A 24,993-nucleotide genomic window follows, 5' to 3' on the forward strand; every position below is an offset into this window, starting at 1 on the left:
CTCCCTGAGCAATCCCTTCCTAGGAAAGCTGCGTTCATGGTATGGTGGTGACTGGAGCCCAGCGACCCTGTGCAGAGAGCGGGTGCTGCAGGTGAGGCTGCTGGGGGGGCTGCAGAACACCGTCTGGGTGCCTCACATCCGTGCCATACTCACTCATCACAGTCATGCTGGGACGTCAGCCCTGCTACCCTCAGCACACAGGCTGCAGGTTCCTGCAGGTGACGGCTCCCCACCCCCCCCCCCCCCGGAGCCTCACTCATATCCCTCTCCCTCTCAGTCACTGGGTGCCAGCCCAGGGACTGCAACAGCATCATCACACCTTTTCCCAGCCCAGGGTCTTTGCCACAGTACACGTAGCTCAAATGTTCTTCCTCTTTCTCGCCACTCTTTGTCCATAGGTTGCCTCTGTGCTAACCAGAATGAGTTTCCCTGCTGGTGGATCAATGGGAGAGACGGAAGCTCCCTTGCCCTACTGATGCTTGGCTTGGCAAGTGGAAAGTGGGCGGGATTTCAGTCCCAACCCACCTCCTCCACCAGGGGCCTTTGTACAGCGTACAACTTACACAACTGTACATGGCAGCCCTACTTCCCCCGCCTCATTTCTGGCCATGTCTCATCCTTCACGTCACAGCCTGAATTCCCCTTGCTCAAGGAAGCTCCCCCATATCACAGACCAGGTCAGGGGCCCCATAAGAGCAGCTCCTTTGCATCCAAGACACTATGATTAAGTAGAGATTGGTGTGTTTTCTTGCACGTATACCTTGCTCCTAGCTAAACTCCCAGAGTCTTGCATGAAGTGCAGGTTAGATACGCAATAAGATGTTTATCAAATGAAGGCTCAAATACAGAACACACATCGGGCCTCAACAGCATCTTATAGTTCATGGGTTCGTGCCCTGCGTCGACTCTGCAATGCCAGCTTGGAGCCTGGAGCCTACTTTGGATTCTATGTCTCCCTACTCTCTCTCTCTCTCTCTCTCTGCCCCTCCCTCACTTGTGCTCATGCTCTCTCTCTCTCTCTCGTCTCTCAAAAATAAATTAAAAAATGCAAATGCCTAAATCAAGGTCACCCACAATGGATGATTTCAGCCACTGACACTTAAGCATGAATCAAATGTGCCAAATCTCCTTACTAGAAAGCTAGCTCACAGCAGAGCCCTTTATGACCCATGACACACAGCTACCAAATAGGTCGATTCTTCAAGTTCCTTCCATTCTACCTCAGTTGCAGCTATGACATCCATCCATCTCTCTACTCTGCTCACCTCACCTCTACATGGTCCAGGCCTCCACTCCAGGCTCTTGCGGATTCTGCCCCAGCCCTACTTCCTCCCATCAATCCCGTACAGAGAGGCGAGAATGACAACTCATCCCATCATGCTGATCCCCCGCATGTGGCACTGTCATGACTAACCAGGTTTACAGAGTCCCCAGTGATCAGGCCACTGGTGACCTTCCCAGCCCCAGGTCTGGCCACCCTGCCTCCCTGGAGTCCCCACATGTGCCACACCCTTTCCCTCACTGCCCTGGGCCTTGATGTTACTTTTCCTCACCTTTCCCCTCCCCTTGACATTCCACAGCTGACAATCACTCATTTTGATTCAGACGAGAGCTCCTTCACTCTGGGAAGTGCTTCCGGACTGTGTCCCAGTCTCGAGCACCCGGCCCTGTTTTGTGCTTCACTAGCAGACCAGCATGAGGCCTGATTCCCTGCACCGGGAGCTCCTGTCTAGAGTCCACGTGTCTTTCTGGGCCATGTCCGTCCACTCCAACATGAGCACAACCAAAATAAGTACCCTGCGAACACATGGTAAATAAAGCAATAAATGAAGTTTCGAGGAAACGACTCTCTCTAAAAAATGATGGGCCAAATGATTTGGAAGGCCCCTCCTAATGTCTGCTTTCGGAAGACAGAGGATTTAGGAAACTACTAGTCCATGGCAAGGGACGGATCTAGATTCAGAGTCCTGCGTCCTGTTCCCTGCTTAAAGTCCCTCTCCCTGGGAAGCCCTCTGTCAATCACCCTGGGGGGTGGGCCCCTCTCTTGTGTGCTCCAGCCAGCTAGAGCACTGCAGATGAATTCTTTCTTAGCGTCTATCTCCTATGAGATTACTTTTTCAATCTCCTTCCTTTTTCTGCCTAAATTGCAAATTCCACGAGGATAGAACTGGGGCTGATTTGTTGACCATCGCTCCACTCTGCCCACCTCAGTGTTAAATATAACCGCTTTTTTTTTTTTTCCTAAGTAGGCTTCACATCCACCATGGAGCCCAATGCAGGGCTTGAACTCACAACCCTGCAATCAAGCCCTGAGCTGAGATCAAGAGTCAGACACTTAACCGACTGAGCCACCCGGGTGCTCCAACATGACCGCTGCCTTAATGAGAACACAAGGCATGGCTTAGACTTAGGATCCTCAACCACGCAAAGGAGGAAACATCATAGAGGCACTGGTTACAGAGACAGCTGTTGCCACCTGCCCGGCACTAGGTGGTGAAGGTGGGGGACACGGCTGTCCACCTACTGGGAGGGTTCTAGGAGACGGCAAGTGGAAGTAATTTGGCTGGATGCAGTGGGACCTGGGCATGTATCCCGGCCCCCGCCCAGTGTTGGGCAACTATGAAGTTACTAGACCTTTAGTTTCCTTACCTCTATAATATGAATCTATTCCAGGAGCCACAAGGAAGCACAGTAAAAATGCTCAGCACAGAGCCTAACATGAGTAAGTGCTCAGCACATCTCACTGACATAATTACATTAAAAGGTGAATGTGACGTTTGGTGACACCATGACACCGTCCCTGAGTAGGAGGAAGAACAGGAGGGGAGACAGGGATGCTCAAAGGGGGAAATATCTTTCCCCTCCTGAGTCCCAGGCAAACCTTACAGGGTGAACACATTTCACTCTCCCCTTTAAGAAAAGAAGAAGAAACAGAGGCTCAGAGTGGTCAAACGACCTGCCAAGCTCTCACGGGTAATCCACGGATGAACCTGACCTTAGCCCTGCCAGGGGTCCGTCTCAATCCAGTGTTCTCGCCTGTGCACCCTGCTGCCCCCTGGCCTTGTAATCAGTCAGTATGTGCTGACTGGGTGTCTGTCACGCTGGATGCTGAGAACACTGCTCTGCCTCGTCCTTGCCATGTGACCTCCCACCGTGCCTAGAAACTCGGGAGAGGAGGAAGACCTCCGAAGGCAGGAGACGAGGAAAAACGGTGGTTTTTGCCAATGAAAAGTGTTGTGCATAAATAAGCAATACTGTAGACTTTTGCACGAAAAGTCCACTTTCACGGATTTATATTCTTTTGTGGAAATGACCCATGGAATTTTCGCTGGATTCATACACAGATGAATGCAACCCACCAGAGAGTCAAAGCCCATCACGGCTGTGCACCAGACAGCAATTTACTATTTGTTTTGCAACGTTATAAACTATTTAATTTTAGCACAGAGGGCGAGTACAACAGTGCTTGGCATCTTAATTCTGAAAATAGCAGACATCACTCAACACAATTTTTAAAACTATGAAACATGTTTTTCTTTCGATAACGATTGTGTTTTCCTGATGATGTCGGATTCGTCCCCAGGTAGTTAACCTTAGAGCGTGGCACCCACGGACTGCAAAGTTGTCTGTGCTTATCCCCACACAAATGCTTGTACAGCCCACTCCCCAGGCGGGCATCACACTGGTGTGATGAGCTTTGACAAAGCACGGGGCTAAACAGAAAGCTCACTGCTAAGTGTGCACCTGTCCACCTCGGGGAGAACATCTGGGTTTACCGGGCTGTGCTTTCTTGTGTCTGTAATCAGGAAGTAAAAATGAAAGCTAAGCTAATAGTATTTGTCCCCAGAGCCAGATTATGCCTTTGCTGGGGACTGGGACTTTTCATCTGTTAGAAAATAGAAGATATATTTAAAATTTTATTTTCAGGATTGGAATGACATAATTACATATATACATGCACATATGTAGATACAGGTAGATGCATATGTGTGTGTATGCATATATATGTTTTGATTTTACAAGACATTAAAACATTCCATTGGCCCCCAAAGTATTGTGGGCCCTGGGTCCTGGGTACTGGACCTACTGTCTGAGGGCTATGTCGGCTGTGGTCACCCCTCATATGTAACCAAGAACCTCACGGTGCACCAGCTTACCTCACCTACATCCAACACTAACTGAGCACCTACAGTGACCAGCACCTCGAATGGGTGCCGGGGGCTACAGAAAGGAAGATGCCCCACCAGGTGGGGGCTGAGGCTGACATTCCCATTAGCGTGGTGTCCCCAACCCCTTGCCTGGTCTCTGAGCCATGGTAGGTGCTTGATAAATATCTGATGAGTGAATAGACTGACGGCAGCATCTCTGCTCACGGAGACGCATCGCAGTCGAGAGGCAATATGATGGCGCATTAACAGCAATAATGAACGTCCGTGCCTTAGCCGTGGGACTCCGGATGCTCGCGAAAGGGATACGAGGATGTTTACAGTAACAAGGGTGAATTTAAAGCAAGGGTGAAGTACAAAGCACCCAATAAAAATGGAAGCAGAAGAGTAGGAAGAAGGGCAGATATAGGAAGTGGGAGACTTTCGCCTGGAGATCAGCCTTGTGCCTCGGTTTCCACCCCACCCAGCCCTTGCAGACATATGCCTGCCTCCAGCAAGGGGCTGTCATGCCACAAGGCTCGGCGTGTAAGGCTTTGTAAAGCTCAGCACTTTGTATACGTGTGCTTTGGGAGCATCACTCCTTTCCAGGAAGATGCCGGTTTACAACCCCCTGCCACCCGACTTAGCAGGAAAGTGGCCCCAGAGCCACAGTCTGGAATATTCTCTCAACGACACACTCCTGGGTCTGGAAAGTATGTTCTACGTCACATGAGCATGGAGGGATTTCACTTTGGTGGCCAACACATTCGTCTCAGACGCGTTCATCTGCTCCGGCAGAGCACGAGTCCCCCCACTCCCCAGCACGGCTTCTGTGATTTCCACAGGTGAGCCAGGGGCCAGGGAGGCTCAAAGCATCGGGTGGAATGCATCTGTTGGAAAGTTAAATGCCTAACATCTACTCGCAAGGGCTTTTGTCCTCTCGCATTCAGATGTTCTCGGATTCCACGGTTTCCGACAGGTGCTCGTTCAACAAAGGTCTCCTGAGCACACGCGCTGTATCAGGCACACGCCATGGACACAGAAAGACCACGCCCAGCCCTGCGAAGCAGCAGACTGACCGGGCGGGGCCGTGGCAAGAGGCTGCCCAGTCCTATGACTGTAGACACAGAACTAAACCTGTGTCCCGGCTTCTTCACCTGCAAAAGGAAATCCCACACGGTGGCTGGTGAAACTGACGGAGCCCTTGGGCGTCCACGGCTTCACGGAACAGGTGTTCAAAAACTCAATGTGAAATGATCGGCATCAGACTTTACACGCTATTGCGGAATTTTTAAAGCTTCGATTACTGCTTTGCCTCGTGCACTAGATCCCACGACCCACCGAGGGAGAGGCCAAGGTGCATCCATTTGAGCCCCTGCGGCACACGGGGGGGGGGGGGGGGGGGGGGTGGGGCGGCACCTAGTCGAGACTAAGCATGTGGATGGATGAGCACGCGATGTACCGATGCTTCTGCCCACGGAGGCTGAGCTCTGAGGACCAGGACACCCTACGGCCTGTGCTCGTCCACCAGGCTGCCATCCTCTCCCCGGGCAGTGGAACAACACCACTGATCTCAGCGACGCTGGGAGTGCGCGGCATCCCTGGCGGGAGAAAGGGATTATCCTGGTTTCGAGAATTGGATTCCTGATCCTGAGCACTTTATTAAGTGTGACCGCAGATCTTACGTGCCAATCTTGCCAGGCCACAGTACCCAGCTCCTCAGCCAAGCATTATCCTAGGTGTTTCTGTGAAGGTATGTTTTAGATGAGGTGAGCATTTAAGTCATTAGACTCCGAGCAAAGCAGATTTTCCTCCATGGCGTGGGTGGGCCTCACCTCATCAGTTGACGGTCTTAAAAGAAAGACTGACCACCCCCTGCCACCAAGAAGAAAGGATTTGGTCATTTGGTCAGCAGACTGCCTTTGGGCTCAAACTGCAACTCCTATCGTGTCTCCAGACTGCTGAACTAACCTGCAGATTTCAGATTTGACAGCCTCCAGAAAAGCATGAAACACTCCCTTAGCATCGATCTGTGCATGCGTGTGTGTGTGTGTGTGTGTGTGTGTGTGTGTGTGTGTACACATACACAATCCTACTGGTTCTGTGTCTCTGGAGAATCTGGACTAATAAGTCAAGTATGTGTCAAACGTCCCCAACTGCACCAGGCAGTGACAGGGATATCACAGGGGAGATAGCAGAGAAAGGACTAAAGGGGACCTCCAGCATCATCTTGTCCAATCCTCTTTTACACATGAGGAAACTGAGACCCAGAGAGGGCAATGATCTGACTCAAGGTCACACAGCAGGTTAGTGCCAAAGCCAAGAACAAAACCACACCTAAGACCCTTCGTTCAATGTCCTACCCACAAGGCCACACTGGGGCTCTTGGAGGAACGTTCGATTTAATTATGTGGATAAACTAAAAGAAAAATAATCCAACAGAGGGTTTTACTGAGCATTTTGTGCTGGGCTCTACGCTCCAGGCTCTTACATGCTTATTTCATTTAATCTTCTCAGCAACCCTGCAAGGCAGGCATTAGTGTCCCTTTTTGACAGATAAGCCGCAAATCAGAGAGGCAAAATAATTCCCCTCGGGCAGAGCTTGCCGGCTGTTGATGGGGAGGGGATGGGAGCTCCAAGTCTAATCTGAAGCACCAGCCGCCTGGAGCTGGGAAAGAGGAAAGAGCCGGGATGCACACAGGGAGGGAGGGAGGGGCCCGGCTGTTGGGAAAGGGACCCATGATGTTTCATGCGGTCAACTCATTCTGCTATGACGCTCTAGCTTCTGCAAACGTCTCTGCACAGAAAGGCTTATTTTGAAGGCAACACCTGGTCTCTAATCCTTTCAGCTGATGCTGCAATCTGCGTGGATCCCCATGTTATTTGCTAATGCACTGGGCTTCCTGGGGATTTGGATGCACCGTTCCTAGGGGAGGCAGGGGGAGTGGATTTTGTTCTCTGCTCAGCAGCCCTTGCCTGGTGGGAAGGCACAGGGTGGGTGTGCAGCACTGAGCCCGCATAATTGGATGGGACCCAAATGGAAAATACACAGGGAAAGAATCAGGTCCCGAAAATAACCCATTGAGCTAAGCTCCATGAGCAAGTTCACTGCTGAGTACCCACAAATAAGCTATTTTATCTGACTCTTGTACAAGACAGGGATGTCTTCTTTGACACACATCCCCAAAAATAGCCAAGAAAAGAAACGGAAAGGGGAAGAAAAAACTATACTGTATCATGTTCCTGCTATGAGTCTATTTTTGTAGTCTTTATACATATTAACTCCTGAAATCCTCTCTAAAAGCAGGTATTATCCCTTTCTCAAGTTGAGAACCTGAGTTTGCAAGGGTGAATGAACGCCCTCAAGTCACATGGCATTGGGGAGCGTGGCAGGTGTCTGACACCATAATCTTCCTTCCCCCATGTCACACCGTGTCAAAGGCAGAGATCTGGCTGGGTCATGCGCGGCTTCTCGGATGCGGCAGAGTCCGTGTCCCCCGCCCCAGCCCGTCCCAGGTCCCAGGTTCTGAACAGTCTCCAGGGGCGGCCCCACACGGTGCTGGGCCCAGGGATGTGCTGCTGAGTGAGTTGGCCTCTATCCGCAGCCACTCGGAATCAGGCGGAGGAGAGACAGAGATGCCTAGAGCCAACCACGGAGGGAACCTTTGGGAGAGAGAACTTCTTCCTAGGAAATCAGAGAGTGCTTCTCAGAGGTGGTGGCATCTGAACGAGGCATCAGAGGATGTGCATAAGAGTTCCCTCTGGGAGATGCTGTAGCATAATCATCCCGTGTTCCCGCGGACCTAGAAAAGGCCCTTGTCTTGGAACATGTGTCAAAAATGTTTTGAACCGATCTCTGACATTCCCTAACGTCCTACGCCACATTACCTGGGAAATGGTCTGAGCTGGAGATTTTCAGGTAGATCCTCTGGGGAGGCACATGCGGGCGAGTGAGAAGTCGGCTGAGGGGGAAGCGGCCCTGGCCCTGTGACGTGGTCACAACGAAGGCCTCGGTCTACCCATCAGGAGTCTGGAACGGGGCTGGGCCTGCAGCAGGGGGCTGGGGCTGATCCACGGGACGCACACAGCACCCACTAACGATGGAGGGTCAGTGCCTGGCCTTGGGGATACACAGAGGGAGCAGGAAGTCCCGAACTCCCACCCCCTCGCTACTATCTGCTGGGTCCAGTGTCAATGCTGAGGAAACTGGTACGAGGCTCGGTGGCATCTACAAGTCTTTGGAGCCCACCTCCGAGGAAGTTCTATCTGGCTTTAAAGACTGCTCGTTCCTGGGCACAGAACCCTGCCCCTCAGGAGGGTCTCAGAAGCTCTCTCCTCAGCTCCTTGTATCGTGAGAACACGAGACACCGCGGCTGGGACCAGATGGAGACACGCATGGCTCAGCCACCTTTGCGGCCAAGCCTCCTGGGTGGGCCACAGGCAGGGAGAGGTGATGTCACAGGAGAGCCAGCAGAGCCGGATATGTGAGGAGGGGGCAGGGCTGCACGGGACAAGGGGGTGCCTCTTTCGTGTCTGGGTAGGCAGACTTCCACGCTTCTACTGTGGACTGTGTGACAGCTCACTGGGTCAACCCGACGGGCTACCGGGTGCCCAGACACCATGTACAACTTTAGCCCGGCTGTCTCTGTGAGGGTTTCTGGAGGAGACTGACTTGAGTCAGCGGACCGAGTTCACGCCGATCGCCCTCCCGAGGTGGGCGGCATCAGCTGACCAGCTAAGAAAATGCAGAACAAAAGGGGACAGTGAGAGAATGTCCTTTCCCTGCCTGCCTTCCAGCTGGGACACCCGCGTTCTCCTGCCTGCCCACTTGAGCTCAGACCGGAGCCCCCCGCCGGCTCTCTCCCGGGTCCTCGGCTTGCAGGGATGGGTCATGGGGATGCCTCAGCCTCCATCATCACGTGAGCCAATTCTTTTCAACGGATCTCTTTATATATATTGTGTCTACATAAATATGTCACCGCTAGTTGGAAATACTATCATCTGCCCCTCCCTCTATCCGTCTCTAATGCAGGCTGGTTATTTCTGAGCAAGTCCTTAACAAACCTAATGACGTGTTGGCTCAGGAGAAGTCCGGGCACAGCAACCCTGAGTGTGGCCAAGGCCCTGTGCCTCACAGAGAGGTAATGACGGGAGTTGACTGGGAAGAAGGAAGAAGGGAACGGTCAGGATGTGCATATTTATTGAGCGCCTACTGAATACCAGCACTGGACTAGGACCTTCACACTCATCGCACCGATGGCTCCACACACAACCCCAGAAGATTACTGAATCTTTGTGAGTCCACTCTTCAAGGGGGGAAACTGAGGCTCAGAGAAGTGAGCAAGTGGGAGACGGAGGCAGGCGTTGACAGGGGCTCACGGCCGACGGGCTGTCCAGGTTACCATGTGGTCCAGGGGAAGCCGCTCACCACGTGCCCTCGCAAGGGACCGCCCAGAAGAGGACCCTACAGTGTCCACCCCAGGGTCCGGCATGAGGAATATGTTTCACAGAAAGGAAGGAACGGACGGACGGGTGAGAGGAAGGGGCCCACACGCACCCCTGCGAAGCTGCATCTGGCCCCGGGGCCACGTCCCGTGTGGACCTTACCTCCGAGGAAGTCGGCTTGCAGTACCCAGCTCCGAAGACCAGGTTCTCCAGAGAGAGGCTGGACTGCTCCGGTCCCGCGTCTGGGCCGCCTTTACCAAGCCAGGACCCTCTTCCCGGACGGGTAAAACTGAAAGGCGGGGGATTGAAGAGGGAGAAACAGTGTGAAGAAAGCGATGGTGCTGTTGGTTCTGCCCCTCCGGGCTGTCAGTGGGACACGGCGAGAAGGAGCAGTTTGCCCCTCAGGATGCCGGCCCGACAAGGGGTGCACCCGGCACGCGATCCTGGGAAGCGAAGAGGGCACACAGCCTGCTCTGTGAACACGAACATGCCCGGAAAGGCCAACTGTCCACCTGCCGACAGACACCGAGGCACAGCTCCAAGGCCCCAGGACCAGAGGGACAGAAGGACGGGGGCTCCACCCGCTACTGTCTGAGTCCTGTGTCTGCTCCCTTCGGGGCACAGTCTGGGGTGAGCTCCTTCAACCCCTCCCCTCCCTGAGCCTCCATTTGTCCTGTAGAAGAGCGTGAGCATCACAGCTGCTCAAGGAATCTCCCTGGAAGGATCCAGTCCAAGCGACCCACATCCCTGCTTAACGCCCTGACGGGAAATAAAGTTAATATGATACTTTTAATTCACGTATTCAAACATGTATCCGGTGAGCGCCACAGGCCTGGCAGTGAGTCAGGTGGCAGGTGGCAAGACGACGGAGGCCCAGCCCCCTCTCTGTGAAGACATTTTGCATAGAGAGGGAGGTAGAGGGGATACCACGAAGGTGAACTCAGAACAGGGCGCACTGGAGAGCAGTTTATAAAGCGAACCAGGGGGGAGGAGGGATAGTCGAGGGGTCACCGGTAGAGCACGGCCCAGGGGTGAGGGGCCGCCATCCAGGCTGGTCTGTCCAGACTGGGAGCCCGGTGACAGTGCCCATAAGCTCCATGACATGGGGAGGGGACAGCTTTTATGCCGGGCAAGCTGACACCAGCACCTTCACCGGGGCCTCTGAGGATTCTGTGAGACTGGCCCAACGTGGCTTCAAGTGCAGCGTCAGGCAAACAGCAGTCATTCGATGAAGGTTCCAGCTGATGTCGATGACACCACAAATACAATAAAACCTTCCACGATCATTATTATCTTTATGTAGCCACCGCTGCTAATAACACACCCCTAATCGAACAGAATACAGTCATTACTCTGATTTGTTTACTGTGATTTTTTTTTTAAATTTTTTGACCTTTATTTATTTTTGAGAGAGACAGAGAAACAGAGACAGAGTGTGAGCAGGGGAGGGGCAGAGAGAGAGGGAGACACAGAATCCGAAACGGGTTCCAGGCTCCGAGCTGTCAGCACAGAGCCCGACGCGGGGCTCGAACTCATGAACCATGAGGTCATGACCTGAGCCGAAGTCGGACGCTTAACCGACTAAGCCAGAACTGCAATTTAAAGCAAGGGTGCAGTTTGGCTACAACTGGATCAAAGGAACATTGCAGGAAAACAGAGAACATGTGCATGAGCAGCGATGCTCACGGCATATTCGGGGGCAGACTGCAAGTTAGTGACTGGAATCACCAGCTATTTTCCTGAACTGTGGCCTTGACTGACTCTTCCAGAGGATCTGAATCCCCCCAGTGGAATCCACCTGCCCCATTTAAGGCTGAAACACTGGAGTCTCTTCTTGAGGGTGTTTCAGGAAAGGCGGAAGGTCTTTTGAGGTTAAATTTTAATTTCTCACCTGCTCCTTCCTGATTGGACTTGAGGAATGCTGGGAAAGTCACTTTTCTGGAAAAACCAGAACTTGCCCCATTTGACAGGTGTTTCCCATCATTTTAAAGGGTTGCCTTTGTTCCCAGCCACTGTGAGGTAACTAACGGAAATCCTTCCTATAAAACCCAGAGAACAAAAGACAGTTCTATTTTAACTGCCATCCCTGGAGAAGCCAGGCTCTGACGCTGAATATCTATGTGCGCTCCATTCGATTTGCAAGGAGCTGTTTCCATCAGAAGGTTAAGTTTTCTACGAGGAGTTTCCAGGTCCCAAATCCTCGTTAGAGAGTATCAGGGCTCCCAGCGGCAGGAAGATGGCTTTTCACAGCCATCTTGGGCAACACGGACACTTAGCTCCTAGCTGGACCCTGGCTCTCGTCTCCACCCTGATATCGCTTCCAGCCCAGCCGACTCTGGCCGCAGGAGGGATCTTTACAAAACACAGGTCTTACTGGGTGATTCTTCTGCTCATGTCCTTCAATGCCCCCTTCTTAAACAATCAATGGATTTTCAATTCCTCAATGTGTCATTTGTTACACTGCTAAATGAGACCTTTATCCTTCCAAATTTATTTCTCTCTGTGCTAGACATGAGGCCGAGATCGGACCCCGAGATGTGCACATGGCGGGCGCTGCATAAATGTTAATCAACGGAACGCATGGCCAAGGGTTTACGTGTGCTATCTCATTTACTCCTTCTAATAACCTTCCCGTACAAACTGCAACAGAAACTCGGGGAGCTTAAGTCATGGCTGGAGCTAACGCGCTCACTCAGCAGGGGGCTCAGAATAGATCCCTCTGACCCCAAAGCCAACAGTTCAACCCCACCCTCCATCACATTCCCACTCCCAGGATGGTTCCCTTGCTGAACTAGAGTTACTTACGTATGTTTCTGCCCTGCCAAACTCTAAGCCTCTTAAGGTCCCAGATCTGATCTGTTCATCCCAGAGCTTCCTGGCTTGGCCCCTCCAGAAATGGGTCAAGCTTAGGCCACCCACCACTAAGCAAGCACATGGTCACCATGTGCAGCATAGACGATGAACTTCATCTCACTGCACTCTGTTCATCTCTGCTGGATTAATATCACTGCCCATTTCGTAAGTGCCCTCCCTCCCTCCCTCCCTCCCTTCCTTCTCCTTCCTTATTACTTCAATGTTGAAACAGATGTCTACAGCAGTTACACATCACTCCGAGGACCCCCAGGAATTACCTGGTGGCTGCAGACAACAGGACAGGCCTGACTCCAGCTGAGGCACAACAGCTCAGTCTCAGGCCCCAGAACCACCTGCAGGGCACTCCTCTTTCCTACCCTGGGCCCAGGGCTGGGGGGCCCGGGGCGGGGGATGGGGGGGGCGTGGCTATCACCTCATTTCCACCAGGTGACAGCCAGCCACTCATAGGACACCACCTCCCGCCATCAGCCCCGTGTCACTGACGGCAGACTGTGTCCTGAAGTCTGCATCAAGGCCACTTTTTGCCAAGCCTCAGAGCGAGCACACAGCCAGGGAATATCTCTGCAGGATCCTCATGCCCGCCCCCCCTTTCTGGATTCTATTTTTCCTGCAATTTCCCAAATTCAGGTCTGCTTTCCTTTGATTATACCTATGATTGCTGTTAATATTTTCTGCCAAACTCTGAGCAGCACTTGGCGTATAATAACACCGTAAATGCAGACAAGGAAGTCTATCGCAACATCTCCTTAGCTGCCCCCGTGGGATATACTGTGCATACCCTAACACTGGTCCTGGGGCACAGCAGGCCCTCGATATAGCGATTGAGAAAGAACAATGAATATTCCCATGGTCTTCCTTACAGGGGTGTCTCCTTTTTCTTCAGGGCCCAGTTTGGAGGAGCTCGACCCTAGATGGGCAGGAGAATGTCCGCATTGCCAGCGGAGCGCTGGAGGCCAGGCACGGCACACGCACAGCCCATGATGCCAGCCCCTCCACCCTCAGTGCCCTTGGCTCCTTTCATGGGCTCTGAGCTAACTCCCCAAGGGCTCTCCCTACGTCAAAACCCTACACTGCTCAAGGCCCAGCATATGCAATGCACCCTTTCTTTCAGAAACCTTCTCACCATGCTCCTTAGCCCACTTAGTCTTTTTTTTTTTTAAATTTTTTTTAACATTTATTTATTTTTGAGACAGAGAGAGACAGAGCATGAATGGGGGAGGGTCAGAGAGAGAGGGAGACACAGAATCCGAAACAGGCTCCAGGCTCTGAGCGGTCAGCACAGAGCCCGATGCGGGGCTTGAACTCACGGACTGGCCCGTGAGATCATGACCTGAGCTGAAGTCGGACGCTTAACCGACTGAGCCACCCAGGCACCCCAGCCCACTTACTTTTTATCTCTGGATGACACTTCTCAGTTTGGGGATTATGGTTGATTAGACATATATCCATCCTGTCCACCATTCAGATCAGTGTCTGAATTAGCCCCCACAGCAAGCAGAGCCTGGGGTGGGGCTCGGCTGAGGGGCACGGGGACTGGGTAAAGGCCTCCAGGAGCAGCATCTGCGGGCCCCGTCAGCCGGCCAGGATCCCGGCTCCTTTCCTAGTCACTGACCCCAGCAGGTGATCGGAGCCAAGCTCTTACCCAACCATCAGTGGGGACTGGAGTCTCATGCATATTAACCACCAGTAGTAAGAAGTTCTCCTTAAAAGGGGCACTGGAACGTTAGCTCCTTCCTGAGACTCCACATCACAAGATTCTATCCCTGACTGTCTCTTTGCACGCATGACCACCTCATGCCCACATGCACAGGCAAGGTTAGGAAGTGACCTGGTGCACAAAGCAGGCCATGCCAGGCACACGAGGAACATGCTCACTGTTTCCAGCTCTGTAGCCCCCTCTTGAGGATGCATTAAGCCTCAGTGCATCACAGGGCTTCACTGACAGAGTGAACACAGGGCCATATGGGTGGCCTTGCATTTGAACACATGGCAACCTGGGGAGGGGCGCAGAAAACAGAGTCCCTGTCCCGCGCCTAGCCACTACCCTTGTTTGAGAGCCACTAAGATCTGTGCACGGGACACGAGTGCTCCTGGTTTAGAGAGGAAGACCGTGCATCTCAGGGAAACGTGGTGACTTCTCAGATAAGGCACGGTTAGAAAAGGCAAAGCCAGGTGCAGGGCCCAGGTCCGATCCGAATCTAGTCTTGCCAGGTGTAATCCGTTGCTGGCAGATTCAGCCCCTTGGCTCCCTGCCCACGCGCCCTGGACTCCTGATGCCCTCTCTGCGCCGCCCACCGCCCACCTCTCCCCTGCCCCCGAGGGAGGCCCAGAGCCTAGACCCTCCTCCTGGGAGAAGCCCCTCTGGTCTGCGCCCATCAATCCCGGCCAGCCCGGCCCCCCTCAGCTGCGCCGTGGAAGGAGTATAACGAGAAATCCAGGGCGGCGCCCCACGCCTCCGCGTTCATGTTCGTAATTTCATACCTGATCAGGGGCTGCTGCAGAGCCACCAGGGCCGCGTGGATGGTCACCGAGATCACCGACAGGTGGAAATAGTCGAACATGACGGGGACCTGGTGGTGCAGGCCTCTCCGGGGGTGGAAGTGCAGGCCGAGCGTGCGGCTGCTAATCAGGGGTGCCCCCGCCACGTCCCTCAGCCTGGAAGGCAAGCGAGTGAGCCCAGGTGAGTGATGGCAAGCTATCCCTGCTGTCACCCAGGCAGGTCTGCATGATGGCCCCACCCCGGGCCAGCCACCACGCAGGAATCATCTGATCCGTCCCCTACAATCACCCTGTCTGGTTTGAAATCCCTGAGGCTCCGAGAAGGAAGAGAACTCAGGAGGCATCACACGGTTACTTCTCAGCAGCCCCGGGGCTCATGCTTTGCTGCCACTGATACCAAGCACCCCCTCCCCTGTCAGGCCAGTGACGGAAAGACGCTCAGACCCCTTTTCAGGGCTCACGTCAACCCTGAAGCCCTGGGCCTCCCTCCCACCCACGCTGCTCGTCTCCCTCCAACCAACGTCCAGCATAGCACTGCCTCGTGAGTCTGGGTTTTCTGCCAGAGTCCTACCTCTTATGGCCAGGAAATTCAACTAATTCATCCTTCTGTCTCAATACTTCGCATTGTATCTGGCAAACTGTAGACGTTGGCCAAATGTTTGCTTATGGAAAAGAAGAAGTGGCTGACCAAAGGAATAAATGAGTCCCAAAGCATAATGGCTGAATAGTCTGACGAGTTTCAAGAAGGATTCCTGTACCTTTGCTCTAGCATTCTGTCACTGGGGTGTGTCTGATTCCTAAGAGATGAATTGGCTGGAAGGCAAGGCCCAACAGAGCCATTGGTTATAAAAAAGGGGCTGATTCTTCTCTAAATAAAACTCTTCCAGTGCTAACCTCAAGTTCTGGAAGCCAATCACTCCGGCTCTCTAAGTCTCTCTGAAGCAGAGCACTTGGGAAGCATGGATGGGGCATCTTCCATGGGTAGAGCCCAGAGCTCAGAGAGTATTCGGAGGACAAACTTCTCCTTCCTCCGTAGATGGAAATGAGACACAGGCAGAGGAAGGGAAGGGAGCGGACTCCCAAGACCCAGCTCAATGGGCTGGAATCCCCCTGGAATCCTGTCGCTTGGCTTGTGTGCAAATTGGCAAGTAAATCATTGCAGCCCAGGGTGACTCCATAAACAGACCACAAACAACAGCCTCCTCTCTTACCAGGCAGAAACCTGATGGGGATGGGGAAAGGGGGTACCTCCCGAGTCTCAGAAAGCCATTAACATTTACATTCACTTTAATTCGGACAATAATTTACTGAGGCCTTACAATGAATGGAATCCACTGCTTTTCCCCTTAATCCTTATGACCGTCATATGAGGTCTTTACTAGTATTATTCCATTTTCAGATAAGGAATCAAAGCCAGCATGGGTTAAGTGACTTGTTCCAAGTCACGAGACAAAACTGAAATGCTAGACCCACGTTCATCTGACCCCACAGTCCCTTCTGTGGTACTGGACTTCGTCACTTGGAATCCATTCAGACACAAGCTTGTGGGAATCACAGACATATTCTTAGGCTAGAACAAGAGGAGGTGAAGCACACGTCGGGGAGCAAAGGTGTCAAAAATGTTAGAAGAATTTAAGCCACATCAATAGGAGTAAAGAACTCAGATTAAAGGAGGTGATAGCTGCTTTGTGTTCAATAATGGATAGAACCAATCAATGGAGATAAAACTCAGTTCGTGGGGGTCTCAATTTAGAAACGATGGAGGTCACCCTGAGCACTGAGTTCCTATAAAGGAACCAAAAAAGATCAAACACAAAACACAGAGAAAGAATCCTGATATTTAATTGGAGATGAAGAGATGACTTTATTGAAGAGTCTTGTTTATCTGATCTTAAAGGGTCATCCAGACTGAGAATTTTCCTAAGTGGTTGCAAGGATTAAAATCAAGGGCAACCGAAGAAAGGCACACAAAAAGGACTTGTTCCTTAAATAAAGAAGAATTTCCTCCTAGGCAGAACTGTCCAGGGACAGAAGGGGATCTGATGGGAAGGAGTGAGCTTCCCGTCCCTATGCAGGCATGTGCTCGTGGGCCTTTGCAAAGTAGCAAGTGCAAGTGTGAGAGGGCCGACTGGAGCAGGGTGATCTTGACTCTGGCCCTTCCAAATCCCTGATATTCAATGCCATACTTCCCTATTTGGTCTCCACTCGGGCCTACATGGTTCTAAAGAAGCCATCTGCCTGGGTCATGTTTCAAAGCCTAATGCGTATCCCCAGGATGTGCTACAGACACTGCATCATCCTTAAACCCAATTTAGGAAAATGAAAAAATATGGCATTTTAAATTCTTCCCCAGTCCCTGGCTTCCTGTTCCCCTTAGCTAATCTTGTACTCCATGAAAACCCCCTGCTCTGATTGTTATTAAGTGCTCTGTATTACAGACAGGAAGTGACACGTGGAAGCCCGGCCCCACACGCATCTAGGAAGCCACAGAGAGGAAGAAGACATTGATTCGGCAGACCACACACTTGAGATACTGTCTCTCTTAATCTTCATAACAGACTTGTGAGACATGGGTTCTATAACAATGTCCATTTTATAAATGAGGCTGTTGAGATGTAGCAACAATTCAGGGATTCGACCAGCATCTCGTGGCGGCTGAGCACAGAGCCTGGGCTGCTGAATGTCCTACACTTTGGTCCCATCTCCATGAACTCCCATCTTGATGGCAAGATGGTCTCATCTCCTGGGTCTGCCATGACTTATCATTCAGACTGCCAGGCAGGCGGGATGGAGAATGACTTCTAGGCCGAGTATGGAATCATTTGCAGGGTTCTCTGACTGCTTGGAAATGTCTACCGTGGAGTAATGGATGAATGTCTTTGAGGAAGCAGGTACAGGAAGATAAGGCAGGGTGGGTTAAAGAAACGGGCGGATGATCGGAATCGCAGATGGTTGAGGGGGCATATGGGAACAGAGGCAGAGGCTTAACTTCTGAGTTTATAGGTTAGGAAGAAAGCCAGCTTCTTGCAGGGGCTCTAAGCTCAATATGGTGCTAGAAGAACAAATCCTGAGGAAAATAAGGTTTCCCAAGCGTCCACCATCTCACAAAGAGGTAAGAAGCAGTGATGAGGGAAGCAAGTGGCCTGAGGGCCTTGGGGGCCAGACAAGAATGAGGAATCTGTGATATTGAGCCCAGACACTATGGCAGGACCATGGACAGCTACCTCTGACAACCCAAAACATTAGACATGACCATCCGCACATCAGCAGATGTCCATTCTCAATGCGCAGACACATCAGGTCACTGACATCTCAGAGGACCCCATGTGACTCAACTCCTCACATTATGGAAACTCTGTAATAACCAGACACATCTCAGGGATGGGACAGTCCTTGAGAAGGGGGAGAAAGTTCCAAAAGGGCGTCTGAACTCTGAAGGGATTGGGAGGTCGTTCTGACAGCATTAGACCATTGGCCACCTGGTTTTCTATTTTCCATAGGAGGATGTGATGCTTCTGCTGAAAAGGTTGTAGAGACCAGAAGTGCAGATTAGCTTGTGAAGAGTGGTCAGGATAATTCTCTGCGATTCTGCTAACAGAACAGAGGGAAAAGGAGTGTCTGCCCCATAACTATAAGCCTAGTGAGAGGGATCTTCAAGTGTGTTTGCCCTGTGTCCCCTACAATTGGGGGAACATAGGTCCTGGTACCTGAATCATCTTGCATATGTCCTCAGGGGAGAGGCTGAGGGTGGCTGGATTGGCCAAAGAAAGAGTGAGCAGGATTGCAGGGGGAGAGGGTTCCCCACCCCTGAGGGATTAAAGTGCCTTTGTTCATTTCCCAAGGACCAGATATGGGTTTTTTCAAGAAGAATATGCCAAAAGAACTTCCAGCAAGGAGTGAATGGCCCAGGCACAGGAGGCATCTACAACAAAGAACTACAGTGGGGGAGTGAGCAAGCTTGCCTAATTAGTGGGTATATCCCCAAAGAATGCATAGGGATACCCCAAGAGCAAAGGGCGCAGTGATTCAAACTCTACTGAGCCTTGCCTGCAATTGAACCTGTCCTATATGACCTCTGCTCCTCTGTAATCCCTTAACTCCTGACTGAGCGTGACCTTGTGAGACCCACACGCCCCTGCAGGGAAGAAGGCAGGAACAAAGAGGAGGCCTCCCACCGCCCTGCTCCTGCCCTGGGAGTTTCCTGACCTCAACAAGCCTGAAGCTGGGGGGTGGCAGAAGCAGGCAGGGGAGAGGGGCAGTGAAGAGGTCATAAACTGGATGAGAGGTTAGAGTTTTGGTAATACCCTCGAGTGGCCTTCCTGATACCTGAAACAGGGACCATTTATTTATGACCTGACGGAATCTACAGCTGACAGCCTGCCCAGAGTAGCAGGAGGGGGATGCCATGGATCAGGCTGAGAGGAAGCATTGTCCTTCAGGAAGGAGGAGCATTGTCTCCTGCCCGTTGAATCGGCACGTTACAAGTCAACGGGTTTTCAATTTTCAGAGAGTTGAAGCACAGGAGCACATATTTGGGACAAAGACGTGGGATCCAGGCAGGCTCTCCTCTGATTCAGAAGGAGCCTTGAGGATTGCAGCCTCATAGGGTCATCAATCTGAAGACCTAATTAATACCGCACCGGAAACGAATGGAGGTGTCAGGTATGAGAAGGTGCCAGATACTAAAGGCAAGCAGTCAGGAGTTGTCTGTGCACCCAGCACTTGAGCTATCTGCCTGAAAGGCACGCAGTCTACAGTGACCGTGTAGACACTCCCAGCCCCACTGCTGGGAGCCAGGCATCTGGGAAATGTTCTGAGGTTCAAGGCCAGGAGGTGCCCCAGGGACGAGGAAGCGTTGGAGGAAGGAAACCAGGATTTGGAGACTTCAGGGACACTCACTGCTGTTCACTGTCTGTAAAGTGGAGATCCACCTTGAGCTGAAAATCGACTTCACTTAGTGCCTCTTCCACCTGCAAGAGAAACAAAGTGGAAGGGATTTAGCAGTCATACCTGGCCCAGATGAAAAATGTAGCTGGCCTAATTCCCAAAGTTTAGGAAAAGAACCTCACTGCAACGTTAATGTCATTTAGTCATAAAGCAGAATTCCCATGCAGAGTCCACAGAACTCTGGTTGGAGGGGAGATCTGTGAGCATTATGAGGAAATCAGAAGGAAGGGATTTATGGAGTCAAATGGGGGAAAAAGTCAATTTGCAAAAAAAAAACGTTAGGCAAGTTTTCTATAGCACAGGCCTTTTGAGCACCTTACTTCCCAAACAGATTTGATCTGGAATCCTTTTCGGCAGGAGGGAAGTGTTTGTAGCACCTGCTCTGGGAAAGGGGGCTGTGAACTTGCCCGGAAGAAGCCCCCTTTGGCTAGCGATGGGAAAATGCTAGAGGTGACATCATCTCTGCCCTCGGGCACCCTCGCCAGGTGGGCACTGCTGTCCATGTGTAAGCGGGGGATGCTGACACCCAGGAAAGTGGGGGTCATCCCCCAAGAGGGCTAAGCTTCATAAGAAAGCAGATTTCTTTTTCTTCTTAAGCTTATTCGAGAGAGAGACAGAGAGGATCCCAAGCAGGCTCCGCACTGACAGATGTGGGGCTCGAACTCATGGAGCCAAAGACCAGAGTCAGATACTTGACTGACTGACCCACCTGGCCGCCCCCAGATCTTTCATTTTTGGCTTGAGGTCCATTTCATTCAACCGTTTACACTTCGAGACACGTTGGCATTTCCTGTCCTATCCACAGCTGCTTTCATTCTTCACTTTCCTATTTTCGTCAATTATCAAAGGAATCTATTTGTTCTACCTGTTGGCTTCTCACCTACATCTAAAAGATGGTACCCTCTGCTCCTCTTTTCCCACTTCCAACACCATCCCACCTTCAGGAAGGATGCCTGCTCAACACCAGATCCTTCCGCTGCCGCTGCTCAGCGGGGAAACCTAGGTGAGCACTGCACACTTGGGGCAGGGCATGAGTTCTTCCCCACACCCAGGCTGGACGGAGCCCTTCTACCCTGTAACCCACAAAACCCTGGTATCTAATTTCTATCTTGGCATTCAATGCTTCCTATTGTAATTGTTTCCGGTTCGTAACCAGGAAGCCCAGGACCCAAATTGTTTCTGTCTAGTCCTCGCCAAGCTGCAAGTTGCACCTTACAAATTGCAAACATTCAAAAATCAGGCAACCTCACATTTCTATTGCAAGTTTCCAGCTTCTGTTAAAAAAAAAAATCCCTGGATCCGGCAATGCAGGCCTGGCATTTGCAAACTTCACTTGGATCAGGCTCACGGTGTTCACTGACAATCCCCATCTGGCCTGTGGCTAAATCCCACCCCCCCCCCACACACAGTGTCCACAGCAATCAGTCATCATTAAGGGAGAGAGTAGTCTCAATTCATTCTGGATCCCCAGCTCTAGGAATAGAGCCTGCCACATAGAAAGTATTCATGTGTCCTGAGGAATAAATAAAGCTCTTCTCCACCCCCTCTCCTGTTGGTTTTTGTTTCTTTGCAAAATGTCCTCATCCTTCAGGGATGGAAATCTCTTACCCAAAGGCATCTTTGGAAACACGTTCCTGGTTAAGCAGAACTCAGGCACAGACATATGGATGGAATTTATCTTTAGGTCCCCAGGGTTTTAAAATGTGTTGGAGAAAAAAAAAGCATTTAAAAGTTAACATTTTGCTGGATCCAAGTGCTATGAATAACTTCCTCTGCTAGCTTTGTTTTGCATAATCACAAACCTTGCTTCGTACACACAACCCAGGCAGCTGAGCCTCCTGCCGCCCGTTCCTCGGAAGTGGGACTGGCAAAGGAAACCCGCCTAACCTCCTCCTGAGCGTGCTGGCAAGAAAAACTCACTGTAAGCCCCAGTTTTAAACTTGCTGCAATTCCTTTGGAACTAGGAGCGGAATCCCGGGCCAGGGTTGAGCCTGGCTATGGGTTTACTGATGTCTCAATAAATCTTGAATTCCAAGATGCTCCAGGATAAAGTCACTGGCTTCTCTAACCATTCAATTAATCATTGGCAGTTGGCTGCCTGCCCCTCCCTCAAAATACACACCCTCGTACATGGGCACGTGTGGAAAGGTGCACACACCTGTGCACGTCTGTATGTGCACACGCACATGCCCAGCCACTGATGCATATCACTTGGTTTAAGACATCACCTCCCTTTAAGAGTCATTGTTTAGGGGCGCCTGGGTGGCTCAGGCTTCGGCTCAGGTCATGATCTCAGGGCTCATGAGTTCCAGCCCCTCGCTGGGCTCGGTGCTGACAGCTCAGAGCCTGGAGCCTGCTTCGGATTCTGTGTCTCCCTCTCTCTCTGCCCCACCCCTGCTCACGCTCTCTCGCTCTCTCTCTCTCTCTCTTAAAAATAAATAAACATGAAAGAAAAGAGAGAGTCATTGTTGAGCAGCAGGAAGCAGCGTGGTGTAGCACTGAACATAAAACCAGTAGCCTAGTATCCGCAGAAGAGTTCCTATGCAGCAGCTGACTGCCCATTCTGTCTTCTCCAATGTGGATAAAACGGAGAATTCAAAACTATTGTCCCTCATTCACAAATGAGAACATTGAGGCTCCATGTAGGAGTGAATTCCCAGTTCAACCTCCCCAAGGTCAGCTGGCGGGTGAGTCCCACAGCCCAGATTCAGTCAAGGGTCCAAAGCTTCTTTGGCCTTGTTGTGCGATCCCCTCTGTGTTGTGGGTATGCCTTCCCTCCCTGGTTGCTTTCGACTCCGCTCATGATGCTGACTCTTCTCCATTCTTAGCTTCTCTCCTGAGCTGCATCACAGCCAGTGGGGGAGGAGGCAGCTTCGGACATCGAGCTACATGTGTGCAATTCTTGGCTGTAGCCTGCACCAATCAGCCCCTCTAAACTGGTTTTCTCAGCTGTAGATGAGGTTAAATATTACTTCCTCCTTAGAGAGCACTGCTATTGTGTGACTAAGAAAATACACCCAAAGGGCTTAACACAACATGTGAGCCAAGACCATTCTTTTTTATTATTATTTTTTGAGTGAGAGAAAGAGAGGGAGAGAGAGAGACAGTGTGCGTGGGGGGGAGGGGCAGAGAGAGAGGAAGAGAGAGAATCCCAAGCAAGCTTCAGGTTGTAGTGCAACTGACTCAATCCCACGAACCATGAGACCATGACTTGAGCCGAAACCAACCAACTGAGCCACTTGGGCGTCTCCAAAGACCATTCTTATAAACATTAGTTATTATTGTTATTTCCAAATTCCTATGGACCTGGCCACCAGAGGACCCTTCCTACACCAACTCCACATGGTGGGTCCACATGCTGGTCAGAAACCCAGGCTTTTGTGGTCAAACTGCCGGGGTTCAAATCTCCACTCTACCACTTTGGTAGGTGACTTTGGACAAATCACCTCCCTACATCGCTGTGTCCTCCTCCATAAAGCAAGTGTTGCAAAATATACCACAATACCGTAGCGATGGGCTGCTGAGACCTTCCAAGCAAAGCACTCAGTGCAACGCCCACCACACAACACACGTCGAATACATATAAGGTGGTATTAGTGTTAAGATCCTGTGGTTGTTACTATAACTCAGCCTGCATTTCTATCACTTCCCAAAAGTGATCTTCTCCCAGCTACCCTGGACCGCCAATGGACCCCAAGCCCATTTTGTGGCCAAACCTTACGGTCAACTCCCACTGAACTTTCTTGACTATGCGATGTGCTGTACCCCCCACACTTGAGCCCAGGTCCACAGGCCCTCGGCTAAAACATAGCTCCCTCTTTCCACACATCCTTACCGTTGCTGCCTCTTCTGTGGTGCTCCCCAACACCCACGTGGACCCTAGCAGTGCCTCCATGTCCTGGGGCTTTGGGCCCGACTTTCCGTACTTTTGCCAGATGGACCTTTCCAAATCCCAACTCTCCTCCTCCTGATTCCTGAGGGCGCCCCCCACTTTCACAACAGGTAAACATAAGGTGTCCGGCAGGGCCTTCATGGTGCTAACTGCTGTGTCTTCAACTCTCCCGTCCACTCTCGCCCCTGCACCATCCTTCTGGAAATGATGCTTTCTTCCCCAGATGGGAGGTCTACTTCACTGCTTTTCCCCTGCCCTCTCCACCCTTGGTCTCAAGAGCTGTTCACAGCCTCCTGCAGAAATTTCACCCATTCCGTAACAATTCAACGCGTTTAATCAACCCCCTGCCCCCTCAAAAGAAAACCCTCTGCCTGACTCACTAGGTCTGTGATGGGCTCAAGAATCTGCATTTTGAACAAGTAATGCCAGGAGACCGTGATGTGGGTACAACAAGGAATTACGCTTTGAGAAATGCTTTTCTTTTTTAAGCCTATAAACATGCAGCCTTGTTGACAAAGACTTTTTGATGTAATCTGCCCCTCATCCTCCTCAGGGCACCAAGCATCTTGTGGTTAGTAACTATCCTTTTTGCTTTGGCTGCTGGGAAACTTGGTGCTGAATGTGCGAGCTTCCATTAGCAATGCCTAGTGCCACGTTCATGCATTTCGCTCTGTTACATTTAGCCCTATTTACATTTAGGCTTCCAGGCTTCCCCGCCCCCTTTTTGTGATTTTCCTTGACTCTGGCTCCGTCTGTTGTTATTGTTGTTTTTCCTTTTACTGTTCTATGCATTTTGTCAGCCTTTCCAAATCCTCTGAGGGATTACACGGTGTATATAAATTAAACAGCCACCCTACTTGGACACTCACTCTTTGCAACCGTCATGCAAACATCCCATCTTATGCCTTAAGCGGTGACTGCTTCTGTCCACGGCCATGTCTTGCACTGACCCGTGCCCTCCCAGGGTGGAAGGCATCTTCACATCTGCATTTCTCATAGCATGCGCAACGGTATGCTTGATGCATAGCCACCATATAAGTGTCTGTTGTTCACAATGATGGCTGTGCGCATGCCGGAACGTGAACTCTGGACCCCTGGCAATAAGCAGTGTTTTTGTCGTCCAAAGCAGACAGACACTCACTGGAAAAGAGCTAATGGAACCATTCTCGATATGAAACGTTTATGGACAGA

At 51.4% G+C, this 24,993-nt stretch overlaps 1 protein-coding gene across 6 annotated transcripts in view; it reads right to left on the reverse strand.

The window, feature by feature from the left end:
- The window catches only part of FAM135B (family with sequence similarity 135 member B), a 280,285-nt gene that overhangs the window by 69,428 nt on the left and 185,864 nt on the right, over positions 1–24,993 (reverse strand). For all 6 annotated transcript variants that reach the window (XM_042923586.1, XM_042923585.1, XM_042923588.1 and 3 more), the window contains exons 5-7: positions 19,863–19,933; positions 14,946–15,119; positions 9,753–9,879 (exon numbers count right to left, since the gene is read on the reverse strand). In XM_042923586.1, the coding sequence (XP_042779520.1) occupies positions 9,753–9,879; positions 14,946–15,119; positions 19,863–19,933 (372 nt within the window). The remainder of the gene's footprint in view (positions 1–9,752; positions 9,880–14,945; positions 15,120–19,862; positions 19,934–24,993) is intronic.

Source organism: Panthera leo, chromosome F2 (assembly GCF_018350215.1).
Source record: "Panthera leo isolate Ple1 chromosome F2, P.leo_Ple1_pat1.1, whole genome shotgun sequence".
In the NCBI taxonomy this organism is placed as follows: Eukaryota; Metazoa; Chordata; class Mammalia; order Carnivora; family Felidae; genus Panthera; species Panthera leo.